Source organism: Rhamphochromis sp. 'chilingali', assembly GCF_963969265.1.
Source record: "Rhamphochromis sp. 'chilingali' genome assembly, chromosome: 6".
In the NCBI taxonomy this organism is placed as follows: domain Eukaryota; kingdom Metazoa; phylum Chordata; class Actinopteri; order Cichliformes; family Cichlidae; genus Rhamphochromis; species Rhamphochromis sp. 'chilingali'.
In genome coordinates this window covers 21,475,032-21,488,608 of record NC_137933.1, presented here as the reverse complement: position 1 = coordinate 21,488,608, position 13,577 = coordinate 21,475,032, and the positions used below count along the sequence as shown (strand labels likewise).

The 13,577-nt window shown below is 41.0% G+C and overlaps 1 protein-coding gene across 8 annotated transcripts in view; it reads right to left on the bottom strand.

Moving 5' to 3' along the window:
• sox6 (SRY-box transcription factor 6) overlaps window positions 1–13,577 on the bottom strand; it is a 132,610-nt gene that overhangs the window by 55,519 nt on the left and 63,514 nt on the right. For all 8 annotated transcript variants that reach the window (XR_013971872.1, XM_080884273.1, XM_080884275.1 and 5 more), the window contains one exon: window positions 8,563–8,652. Coding sequence is in view for 7 of the 8 variants with exons in the window: in XM_080884273.1 (XP_080740399.1) it covers window positions 8,563–8,652 (90 nt within the window). In the remaining variant the exon portion in view is untranslated. The remainder of the gene's footprint in view (window positions 1–8,562; window positions 8,653–13,577) is intronic.

The following is a 13,577-nucleotide window of genomic DNA, read 5'->3' as shown; positions in this document are numbered from 1 at the left end:
GCAGCAGAACTTGTGCTAAGTGTCCAATGAAGGACCTGATGGGCCAGTCTGAGTGTGGGGTGTTCACTCCTGCCCAGACACCACAAGAATACTAACAGAAGGCTCATTGTTTTGATGTTGAGCTGAACTGTGGGAAGCCCAGACCTTCCCTTGCACCACGATTTAGGCCATCTCTCTCTTCTGATTTCAGTCATAATTGTTGATCTCAGTCCTAAAAATCTACAACAGCTGAAGACATTTTAAGATTAGCTGTCAGTACTGCAGACAAACACAGCTTTGGTGCTTAAATATCTACTAAAGATAAGCGCAGTGGAAGAAAACCAAACATAAAATGAGACACATGTGTTTTTTGTTGGCTGGTTAGCGTTAAAATCCCTTTCTTCCTGCTTTGAATTATGGATCAGCTTTAAAATGCAGATAAAACTTTTATTGGGTGGTACAGAAGAGGAGAGTCGTGGTCTGTGTCTGACCAGGCTGCTGACAAAAGAGGCCGTTTCCTGCATATTGCATGGCTTTTAACAGCGGTAGGGCTGGGGTCTGCCTGTTAACATGTCTCCTCACATTGCGCTTCCGATGGCAGACAGACAGCCCAGAGATGCCTTGGCGCTACATAAACGCCAGCAGTCGGCCTGGACCTAACGTGTTGTGACATCCTCCTGGTGAACAAGTGAGCCTCAGTAGGACAATACCAGCCCAAAGCAGGAAGAGGATCCCAGGAGTAAGCGGTCAAGCTGTGCTGGCACTTTTCTTGTTTTGTTATTTTAGGACACTTCTGCCAAGTTCAGAATTTTTAGACTGACACATAGAAGACGGCGTTGTCCAGTTTCAGCCCATTCACATGCACCTTTTGAGATTCCTGCCTTCTTTAAACGTCACAAAGTAGGGCAGAAAACATCAACGGGTGACTAAATAAATCATAAGAGAAAAACAAGCAGAGCCATGGTTGCTTGGGGAAGGACGGGGGTATTTGAGCCTTGGGGTCTTTGGATAAAAGGCACTTTGTAGGGGTGTGATTTGTTTTGTCCAATACCCACATCTCTCTCTCACTCTCTCTCTTGGCTCCCTCCTCTCTGCTCTAATCAAGCAGTCTCTAATTTGGGTTCCAAGTCCAGTACCGGGGAAAAAGAAGGAGGCTTGTTACTTTGAAGAGTCCCGAGTGAATAACACAGATAAAAGATTCAGGCACAAAAAAAAGAAAGAAGAAAACGAGGAGGGTGAGGGTAAAAAGGGGGAAAATCACAAGGCACCCTATTCTCTTCTCTTCCTTTGGTTAAGACAGCTGAGCCATTATGACCAGATCTGAATTGAGTTTTTTAGCACCAGAAGACTGGAATTTCTTTGTCTCTCTATCAGACAGCTATTGTGGATGCTTCCATATGCTGCAAACCCATCCTAAGTAAATTGGGCCTTGTCTAAATGGTACGATTGTACCAAGCTGTAGCCGCACACAGACCGCACATAGCTTGAATGCCTTGCATGCTGAGACGCTCTCTCACTCTGCGCTCTCCTAAAGCGCGTGTGAATGTAGACGCGAGCGTGCACCGATGTGTGTTGCACGTGCCTCCAATCAATAAAAGGTACATGTCTCTGAGTAAATGCACGTGTGTGACCTCTGTGGTCATCTGACCCTTTGTCCATTCTTTCTGCGGAAAACACAAAGAGCTAACTCAGTAGCAGCAGACGACATCTATTGGTGCGCGCTTTAGTATTTTTAAGGGGAAAAAAAGGATGTCCACAGTCCTTTTACCAATACCTAACAATGTTTTTTTCCAATCAAATTTTCTTTTGTGTTATTTAATACAACTGAAACATTTTATCCTTTGTTAAAAAAAAAATGTGTTAGGTTGAAAACTGGCAGAAAAGCCAGAGTAACGGGAACTAGTTTTATAGTATCCCTTTGCTTTTAAATAGTATGTGCACTTGTCCAGCAGTGCTACAAGGCTGTGTGTGTTTAATATGGTGTTAATGTGTCTCCGTGTCCTACAACCAAGACAATATGAGCAACAGCTGTTTTACCTGGCTTGCTGCCTCTGCTATGATATAAAAGCCGTTAATCTTGCCAATAAAACCGCATTAACAAGCATAAGCAATGACTTACAAGTACGTCATCCACTGGCAGCAAATGCCCCTCAGCCACTAAGCTTACCTATATGATAAGGATGAATATATCGGCTTCTTTACAATGAAAAACTCAAATGTTCTCTAAAATTTGCAGTAGTCTGAATATAATAAGTGTATTATAGTATTTTGCACGTGCCACCTATGTTTTTGCATATAGTATATTTGAATGTTGATGCGACTGCATCAGAATCATTTAAGTGTCTCAGCACCATCTTTTAAACATAAATATTCTGATTGGCATATGAAGAGCTTATTAATAAAAGTACTCTTCATCTACTGAGGTTCTGCTGTTCATGGTGAACAGTGATAGAGGCTAACATTTTGATGATAGAGGAAGCTTCACTCTTCAGTATAATTATGCTAATGTAAAAGCTCCAGCACTTAACTGTCTATCCATGACACTGGACAAGGTACTTCATCAAAGCCAAGATAGAGGCTCAACCTGAGCATATTAATCCGCGGGAAATGCCGGTGACCCTTAAATTCTCCCTGGAGAAAAAAAAAAAATTTCAACGCAGCAACTTTATTTGTGTTCTTTCAGTAACTGAATGCAACTTTCTTTGAATCTATAAGACTGTGCAGCAAACCACAGATCCTGGCAACAAGATGTTGTGTAAGGCAGCATGTAGCAAAGATCATTACATAAAAACAAAGATTGTCTCTGAGCCTTCATTTCATCTCTTATGGCCTTTATAATGATAAGTCTGACCCCCGTGACCTTAAAATATAAAAAGAATGCACAATTTTCAAGGTCTTTCTAATACATAGCACTTAAAGCATATGAAACAGTGATCAAGGCAATGACTTACTGTCAACAAATCCTTGGAAGGGAATTAGGAGTTAGATGTTATCTCATTCTTTTCACAGAGCGTTTATTCATCCGTCTTACCTATACAACTGATAATTAAAGCAGAATCTACTTGTTTCCTTGAACTGCGCAAAATGAGATCTTTCGAAAGACTTTCCGTCTGCTGTCTTTGATGGATAAGTGTATCAACAATACCAGTGTTTTGTCTGGGTTTTTTATCAGATCACAAGTGATAGACTGAAACAGCAGGGATAACAGGAAGCAAAGACAGATGAGCCCAGAACACATATTCACAAAGCATATAACAGGTCAGAGCACCTGCTGCGTTCTCAGGCTTTTAATACAAATCTAGCCAGCAGATCTAACCAGGGATCATAAATGTTTATTTTAGAATTTACCAATGCCATTGCACTGCCATTCGTGCCATTGCAGCATGGGCGAGCCAACAGGTCTGAACTACAGATCTATTTAGAATGCATAGATGATATTAATATATATCGACAATTAATGCCTTCAGAGAGCATGGAAAGTGGATTTTTCCAATATATTTTACTGAAAGTGAAAATGTAAAACTGGAACTGCTAAGTTTTATTGTACGCACATGTATAACCATTACTGCCATTAAACACTCTTCACATTGCTAAAGCTTAAAAAAAAAAACCATAACTACAATTTATAATCAATAATCTAATGTATAATTAGTATAATTAATTCAGCATTCATTAACACTTAAACACTGCCTATTGGAACTTAGCATATGCATTCAAAACAGAGGTAGAAAGCCCTGTTTGGGGGGGGGGGAGTTGCACGTTTCACTGATCTTTTGATTTCTGTCTTTCTCAGTTTGTGTAGAACAAATGCATTCTACTTTATTTATTTTGAGATTATTTTGTTACCTTTCAGGTGCAGCAGGTCTCTATGTAAAGAAAAAAAAACACCCTCTGACCTTTGTGTGCGCTCTGTTCCTTATGTGCACCACATATGATCGCTCCTGTGCCATTTTACTTTCTCACCCTTTCAGTCAAATTCGATCCAGAACAGCCCAAATGTGCACAAATTTGTAGCCTCCGTGCAATTTAAAACGTTTAAACTTTTCATCAAAAGTCATCACATTTCAGGCTAGAATGACATTTTAGTGTTTTACTGCTAATTTTACACATTTGTTACATTACATTTTCGAAAACAGAACAGTGTACTGGTGATAGACTAGATCAAAATGCATAAAATTGAACATAAAAGGCCATAGTGCTTGCTTGGTGCACATGCAAAGAAGGATAAAAGGAAGATTTGAGATAGTCCCCAACTCCAGCCTGATTTTATACTTAAATGCCAAATCACAAGTACAAAATAACACCTGTGTAATTACCGATGTTCTTTCCATAATAAAAAAAAAAGAAAAAAAAAAGAATCAAAAATAATCCTGGAAAGTGACTTGATGCACTCGATAGCATTACCCATAAATGAAATTAAGCTAAAAATAACACTTTCTTATGGAGCCTATAAAAATGTGACTTTTTTTACTTTAAACACAATTTCAAAAACCTGTCTTAGCCATTTTTATGCCTTCCTAAAATTTGGTTGTTATACGCATCTTTTTAAATCTGAAGGGTGTATTCGCATTCTCTTACATCCTCATATAACTTAGCCGTTCGGCTTTACATGCTTGTGAAAATCCAATTTGCTTTGCCCAGGAAAAACTAATGAATATTTTAGGGGAGGCTCCTTTAAAAATGACATAGATATGTTTTTGTCAGCTCTCTCAATGGTTTACATTCTCTCTGACTGAAAGGAAGATTAATAAAACGATATACTGTTAAATGACTCAACTTGAACAAACCACTGGAAAATATGTAATTGAAAACACAGAGATTTTTGTACCTGTATATACAAACATACACTACACACACACACGAGCACAGCGCTTCCTTTTTTACCTTCCATTGCCACAAGCTAAATTCCTCAATTCATTAGAGGAGAAAAACACACAGTCCAACACTCACATGCATTCATCTGGCAAATGTGGCCTCAGGAATAATGATTTACTGTGGCTCATATTTCACCTGAGTGCACAGGGCAAACAGTTGACTGAAGTGTTGTGGAGAAAATGCTAACTGAGGCATTTTTGACTGGAGCAACTGGACAGATAACGTTTTGTGCTATTTGTGTGAACGGTTTGTATGTTGGGTGTAATAGACATATTATATAAAATACACAAACCTTTTGAAATACCCTCAAAATTAATGTCTTCCTTCTCCTTTCTAACGCTACATAAGCTCACTTTTGATGGGGAATGTTGCACAAATATGCAGTTGTGTCCAGTAGTATCAAAACCGCACTTTATAGAGGTCATTAAGACATTTTTTTTAAAGTGCACAAACATGTTTTGCAACAAACCCACAGTACTAAACAATCTGGGCTCTGTGCTCTCACTGTGGACCCCTTTCTGCTTGTGCAGGAGTATAGCCAGCACAGGTAGGGCCAGCATCAAATCAGTCTCAGCTGCCTCCTGCCCTGCCCTCTGTTCTCCTCCTAAAGAGCTTCCACTTATCTGCCTGCCACAGGACTGTATGTTTGCACTCGACCACTGTCACGTAGACACCATTCTCAAATTGATTGTGACAGTGCAAGAGCCCTGATTTTTCTGCTTCAGAATTCAAGCTGCCATTTCAACGCTAGTGTACAGCGTTAAGCTTTTTTCTGTTTTTCTTTTTTAGCAGATTCCAGCGGAATGAATACAGCTTGTGTTCCAATTTAGTAACTACATATTTTCCTCCAGTTTGAGTAAATGCTTGAGCAGTTTGTGTGTGTGCTTCTTCTTTTTTCTCTTCTTTTTTTTTTTCTTATGCCCCCATCGGGGGGCCAGTAAACTACCACTCAGCAGGGAAACTTAAATAGCTCTGTTGAGTATGAAGCTCAAAGACCCTGCACAGAGCAAGCCAAAAGACATATAAGCATATATGTGTATGTATATATGTGCATAATGAATGGTTATTATCAGTCACTTGTGATCATATAACAGATCTCTCTGAGATATATAATTATAAATGTCAACTGTCCAAGTTTCCTCAGCTGAAATCTTTTTATCTGTGTACTTCTTTCTTGTGCACTCTTTCCACCTTGCCTCTTATTATCTGTTACTTTGTGTGGTTTGGAGCCTTTCCAGCTAGCCTCCCTTTCTTGCTCTGTGGTTTTGTTCAGGAGATTTCATCGTTCCTGCAGATTGACAGCTAAGCTCAGGTATGAAAACAAACAGTTAGCCCTGGAATTGACTGGTGAAAAGAAATCCGCCACTAATGCTCCTTCACAAGCTCTCCTTTTCGCCTCCCCGTGCTGATGCTAAGCCCTGACGGCGTACAAGAAAAGCCAGATGGAGATTTGAAATCATTAACCCTTAATAACACCCCTCTGTATGTCTGGGTTAAGCACATTGCCTCCACTGGATTACGCCACTTTCGACTTACACTAAAACACTAGAAAACATGCCTTTACCTCAAAACAGCACAATATGTATGAAACACGCGCATTACAATAGGCTGTAATTATACATCTGTCATTTGTAAGGGGAAAATGGTTGGTTGGGTTTGCGGACCTTGAAAAGAAAAATCTCTGATGTTGTTGATGCAGTTGTTTTGTTTGTTGACTGTACATGCGTGTTCGGCTCAAAAGGATAAAGTATTCGGGGCATGTTTGAACACAACTGCTGCAAAAGAATGTCTTTATTTTCACGGGCAAAGCCTCAGGTCAAATTCTCTCACACCTATTGTTTTTTTATCTCTTTCCTAAGAACAAGACAAAATCATTTCCTCACCAGTCAGATTCCACCACTTGCCTCTGCAATAACAATGGCTTCTCTTTCAAGGCTCCAATGGAACAATGTCAAAAGAGAGCCTACAAGGCGTTTGGTATAATTTGCGGAGGAATAAGTAAGCGATCTGCACAGAATATGCAAGGCCACTCTGCTACTAGGTACTGTAGCCTTTATCTGCATGTAAAGCTTTTTTTCTCCGCAGCCTTTCATTCATTTATAACCTACAGATATGTTTGCCTTTTGTACTGATTTTAACCTAACAATTAATGGGACCTCTGATTCATCATAACACTTTAGATCTTAATCATAAGGTGTTTTCTGCTTGGTACCTTTGTTTGTGTTTTAATTAGGTGGACCTTGTGCATCTCCAACCCTGGGCCTCTTTTTAATTGCCCGTATTTACATCAGGCAGACATCAAACGCAGAGAGAGAGACATTTGTAAGGGTGAGCACAAAGCAGCCCTTTGAAATGTCTACAGTCATATGAAATGGCATGCTAATTAAAAATCTAAGGCTGCCTCTGTGATAGGAGAAGCATTTATATTTGTAACTGTGGTGTAAAGACTATCTCCATAACTCATCAACAGACAGAGGCCATAATGTTTATTATCAGGCTCCCTACCTGTTTACAGACCACCAAGTAACCTTCCTTTTCCCATTCATCAAACAGAAAAAAATGCCCTGCCTGTAATTTAACAGACCAGCTTTCAAAAGGCTAAATCATTTTAAACATTTTACCCCATGCACTTTGATCTCCACTGACACACAGTGTACTAGCACAGGTACAATGAATCGAGTTTAGCAAGCAACGATTTATCCATCACTTCATTAAGGTTATTGCTAATGAATATACGTATTAGAACATTCATCTGCTTTTTTTAACCTTTCTGTGCAGGTGGAGAAATTTAAATTAATCATTAAAGTTGAACGTTTCTGATATTTCCCATTTATGTTTTATGAAAAGAAACAATTAAGCAAATTATCAATATAACCTGTACCTTAATAAACTACGGCCCCCTTGTTTGTGAATTGTTTCCATGAAATGTTAATTAAAACGCTAGGTGCACTGATATAATATTATCTAAAGGGTTTCCAAGAAATTAAAGCAAGCCGCTAGAAGTTCTTAGTTGAAGGGATTTACTGGGAGCCACTGGCAGCCCAGTGTCAGCAGCCAGCTGGTATTGTGCTTCCCTGTGCTGTATAAACACAGCAGCTCGCTGTAACAGTCAGTGCTAAGGACTGAGCAGCTGCCCTGCCCATCCTCAGCCCACCTTCACGCTGTCATAAACAGAGATTTTGGGGGAGTGCTGAGTTGCTCTTTGCTGTGGTGCTCTCGATAGGCTGCACGGGGCGTTCACTGTCAGCGTCAAGGCATTCCACTCAAACGCAAGCTCACCGAGGAGACGACTCTGCGCGTCTCCGCACCCTCTCCTCTCCAAGCCGCTTCTCCCCTTTCAGCTCAGCCATGGTCTGTTTACATCAAGCACACTTTGGGTTCAACAATTACCAGAGCAGCATGAACGCACCGCATGTGCCAGAGCAGAGCAGCGAGGCTCAGGGCCGTCTGAAGGGACAACAACAATAAACTGCTGACAAGCAAAGAGAGCCTTCGACTGAGGCTAAATGGGCTGGAATTTTGAAGAAAAGCACTTTGGACAGAGTTGGGCATTCCAACAAAAGATAAGGGAGGAGAGAAATGAATGAGGAGGGCAGCCAAAGGCCTTTGTTTCATTTCAAAGTACAAGGCTTTTTCTGATATTAAACAGCACATATACTATGTAAGTCTGATAGGAATGAGGAACTCACGGGGTACTTCTATTCATACCTTTTACTTCTGCCAGCAGTTCACTTGTGTTGAGCCTCTCCATCTTCTCTTTCCAGTCTTTAGAAAGAAGTTTCTCCATGCACGAGGATTCTAAAAAAAGAAAAATTAGAAGGGAAATTTAAAGCCATTTGTAATATTTGACGTTTTTATGTATGTAATATTGTGCAAAGTATATAGTTTCGCTTTTCATAATTTTGTAGATGTCATAAATCCATATACTTAAATGAAAAGATGGTGAATCAGACGAAAGAGAGGTGTTTTATTTGATGGCATTGCGCGGGAAACATTAAAAAGAGACTCCGTCCGACAGCTGAGAGATGAGCTAGGGGTGGAGTGAGAAGGGAAGCAGGCATTGTGGGACTACCATAAGGGCAGAGACACACATTAAACGGGAGGCAAAGAGTTAGACTGGGTACGTCCAAACGTTCACATAGCTGCCAATGATGAAAACAATTAACATTTGTCCAGCAGACAATGAATCAGAGAAGGAATGGCTGCAATCTGCCATGCTGTCGCTGGTGTAGCTGATAAAGAACATACTGGGCTGGCTGACCTAGGCCTCCACCATCTCTGCGGTGCTTCGGGTTCAGCCTGTTCCCATCAAACAACAGTAGAGCAACCCTCCACTCTGAGCCTGCCTCTAATCTGAACCAGAGCAACACATCCAGTCCTATTGAATTATGCCTTTTAAAGCCGCAGCCTCGGTGCAATTCTTTGAGTATTTTGAGTGAAATATGAAAATAAATTTTACTGACTTATAATTAAAATAAGTTTTATAGAGATTGCATTTATAGATAGATTTTTGCAAATTGTATAATTAATATGGAGCAACATTTAAAGCTGCAAAGCTGCGGAACTCCATAATGAATAGTCTTACAAGCATATAACAGTGGATCATTCACAAACATACTTCTGGCAACACACAGGCAGAATTTATGGTTTTTTGTTTTACATAATGCAACGGAGGAGGAGTGAAGACTGAGAAAGCCCTGTCACGTGAAACATCTGGATTCTTCCAGTTTTACCACTATCATCCTTGGGATCAGAGGAGATTTATACAGTTGAGGATGTATACAAATGTTGCTTCCTTTTATCCTTCTGTATCATCTCTCGCCCGCTTCCACAAACCAAACACTGTTGCTCCTTCTGACAAACACACTGAGTTCAGAGGATCTGGGAGTAACAGGGGGTCAGTAGTTGTTGTGGCCTTGTTTAAGGGTGGCTTTCAGCGAGCTCAAGCAGAGTCACCATTTTGTTTGATTGGCCACTTCCTCCAATGTGATGGGGGTCGACAGGACATCTTCAGCTCGGGGTCATTATAACATTACTTCTGCTTTATTGACTTTCCAATTCCCAACTCACAGTTTGTGCCCTTGACCCTAAGAGAGGGAGTCAGAAAAGCCTATGTGTTTTGTGTGTGCTTGTGTGTGTTAACTCCCTGCGTGGCACAAAGATCACAGATCTTAAAACAGGGTGTTAAGGGCAGGGGGAGTAGCGGAGCTCAGCTTTTCTTCCCTGCTTCTCACCCCTGGGTGAGAGGGCTTCCTCTCCCAGAACAACAAACTCCCTTCAAATCATAATCTCCTGTCAGACACAGCAACACCAGCGCTTGACATTTTCCCCCTGAAGCACAGACATATTTCAAAAAATGGTAAAAAGGGGAATTAAACAAACACGTCGAACATATGCTAATAAGCAAACATATGCTCTCTCGCTCTCTTTCTCTCTCACACACACACACACACAAACACACTCACTTTCATCACAGATGCTTCTCCAGCACTTGATCATTAAGGAATGCACCAACAGTTGGAGATAATGTGGTGCCAGCTTCCATTCTACTCCAGTCCTCCCCCTCCCTTCCACCTCCCTCCCAGGAGAGCTGCCGCTCCCTTACTTCTCTATCCCCTCTGCCGGGCCAGACACGACCTGCCAAGTCCTCCAACAGGAGAAACTACAGCTGGAATGCACTGCTGTCCTCCCTACCTTCCACCTGGGAAAGGTGAATAATGACCTGGATTAGTCCATAAAATAACTCTCAAACACCTTTCAGTGTTCAAAGTGTGAACAAAACAGGCAACCAAAAATGGATTTGGTAAAAGAAGAAAAACTTTTTGCGCAGGCGTGCTCGAGGAAAGCAGTAAATGAGTCAGATGTCTGGCTTTTTTCAAAGCACCCGTCCACGGCCTATTTTCCTGAAGAATTTAGATTAATCCGAGGAATGCTACTTCAGTTTCTAAAATGTCTTTCTGTTTTCCCAGGAGAAATTATAAATGCCAATGAAAACACTGGTTACCATCAACATACTAATTACTGTCAGCTTATGACAGGGTGTCAAAATTGATACACAGTGTATTCACCATAAAATAACAGATTATTTGTAATACAAGATTCACGCTTAACTCCTGATTGCTTTTTTTAAATACATACTCAGATGTTCTGAAAGGAAAAGTGGTAAACTTGTGAAGTTTTTCGTGTTTGGAAGACTTTGCTGCTCTTGTCCTTTCAAAGTAGGACATAACATACTAGGGAATTAGCTTAAACAAGAGAAGAGTCCAGCGAGTTTATTTTTATTTTCCTATGGGGGCTCTTAAATCTCTCACCCACCCCCACCCCATCCATTTTTTCTCTCCCCCTCTTGAGATAAAATGCTCTGTGGCTGAGGAGCAGGCCATTCAGCTGGGATGAGAATGGAATGAAAACAATAGCCCTTATCAGGCTCTTATTTACATTTTCCCAGCGTCCCTGCAGTAGACAGCTTGGCTTGTCACCAAGCCCAGATCGCCCCACTGGACCCAGACCAACTTCCTCCAGCCCCAGCGATTCCAGTGGTCCCTATGGACCCTTGGCACAGGCCCCCACCGCTCTGCAGCTAGCACAGATAGCAACATACAAGACAAAACTACTGGAGTGTGTGTGTCCAAGATGTGTTCCCAGTGAGAGGGGAATGGTTTCTTGACTACTAAGCCTGTCTGGGTCTCATTGTCTGGGGCTGGTGCTATATAGCTGGAAAAATGCCCTGAACTCTTTCCCAATTTTATTTTGCCAAAATGGCACGCAGAAGAAAGCGAATAGTCATTAACACTGCCAAATTCAATATGTTTAGCTCCTATCAGGGGTGTCATCTCTACTATACAGCTCTTCTATGCAAGCATTGTGTGATCTTATTGATGTGGCTGAACAGGCACAGGGATTGAGACACACAGAGCTGCGATGATTGGGATAGATTAGGCTACATTTTTTTAAACTGTATTAAAAACAAACCTTAATGATCCCCATAAATCTTAACAGAAGAATGTTTCTAGGATGATATGTGACATAAACAAAGCTTTCAGCACCTGGCAGTCAGTGGTGCCAGAATATCATGTTCAGTATAAACCACAGAAGCTAAAAGACAGGTTACTACTATCTGTCCTGATACCGACTGACTCCCTGACAGTCTTGAAGAAAAATACTGATATTCCTGCTATTTGTCTGTCTTTCCCTGACGTATTTCGACCTCTCTTTCAGCACTTTCTCCACTCTTTTAAGGAAAAAGAGACCAATCCCAAATTTGTTTTGTTTTTTCTCAGATTTGGAAAAAGAGAAGACAGAAGAAAATTTTTGCTAATTAATCTTTTTATTGCTGCTGTAGACAGAAAAAGTCAAGTTACCAAGTGGTACATCAAACCGACTAAAAAAATGCAGTCACAAACACATCAGATCCTGTCACACTGGAATTAAATTGGACAGCAATAAACTAGATCTTAAAAATTAATGATATGGTACGGAGCCCCGCAGGGGACATGGGAGAAAAAAAAATCAAGACGGACTTTTGCGAGATCTTGCAAAACAAACTCGGGATCTCGCAAAACTTTTGCGAGATCTCGCAAAACTTTTAGCCGCATTCTTCCCATTAGCTCAAAGCTAACGGGAGGTCGAGACCTACTACAGCTGGGAGGAACACCGCTTTCCCGGCACATCGTGCCTCGACCTCCCGGTCGGCTTCGGGCTGGCGTCCGAAGAATGCGGCTAAAAGTTTTGCGAGATCCCGAGTTTGTTTTGTGAGATCTCGCAAAAGTTTTGCGAGATCCCGAGTTAGTTTTTCGAGATCTCGCAAAAGTTTTGCAAGATCCCGAGTTAGTTTTGCGAGATCTCGCAAAAGTTTTGCGAGATCTCGCAAAAGTCCGTCTTAATTTTTTTTTCTCCCATGTACCCTGCGGGGCTCCGTAATATGGAGCTATGGAGTACACTGTGTATATTAAAGTGAGTACTCCACCACAGCTTGGGTTAAAAAAAAGCCCATCTCAGTTTTGTTTGTTTTTTTTTTTTTAAATATTATCCTTTACAATCCCTAAAAAGTTGAATATAATAAAGTTTTTGATGCAAGAAAACACGTCGTCATGTTTCAAAAGACCACGGATACCTCAAAGCACAAGAATGGTTTGTTACAACATGAAGCGATGGGTGTTTTATTACTCTGTGTTGTCAGCAATGAAAAGGTTTCAACTGCCTGCCACCACAGTTTGAGCTGCTCTGTGAGCTCCATTCTCCTGGGAGAAAGATGATACTTGTGTTTGAGTGTTTGTTGTGTTGAAAAGCTGTTGGCAGAGTAGAGAGGGCTATCTAGGAGGGTCAAATTAGCTATAAGTCATGGATAAGAAACTAGGAGGACCTCCCCTTTAGCATTGGCCTTGTATATCAGTTGTCTCAGCCTCAAGGGGAAACGTGTAATTACCAAATCAATGATCAGCTGACACTGACCGTATAAATAATGTCCTCCCCACAATGGAGAGGATGAGACAGTGAGGCAAATAGGGAAACAATTTAGCATTTGCAGTGAGGGGTGGATGGACAGAGGAAAACGAGTAGGTTTTATACAATTTGGCTTAATCCAATTATAGTCAAATTCCACCTATCAATTCGTCCATCCATGCATCCATGCATCCATCCATCCATCCATCCATCCATCCACCCATCCTCACTTAAACAAAACTGACAAGTTTAAAAAAAAAAGAGTGAGTCAAAAGTAAATT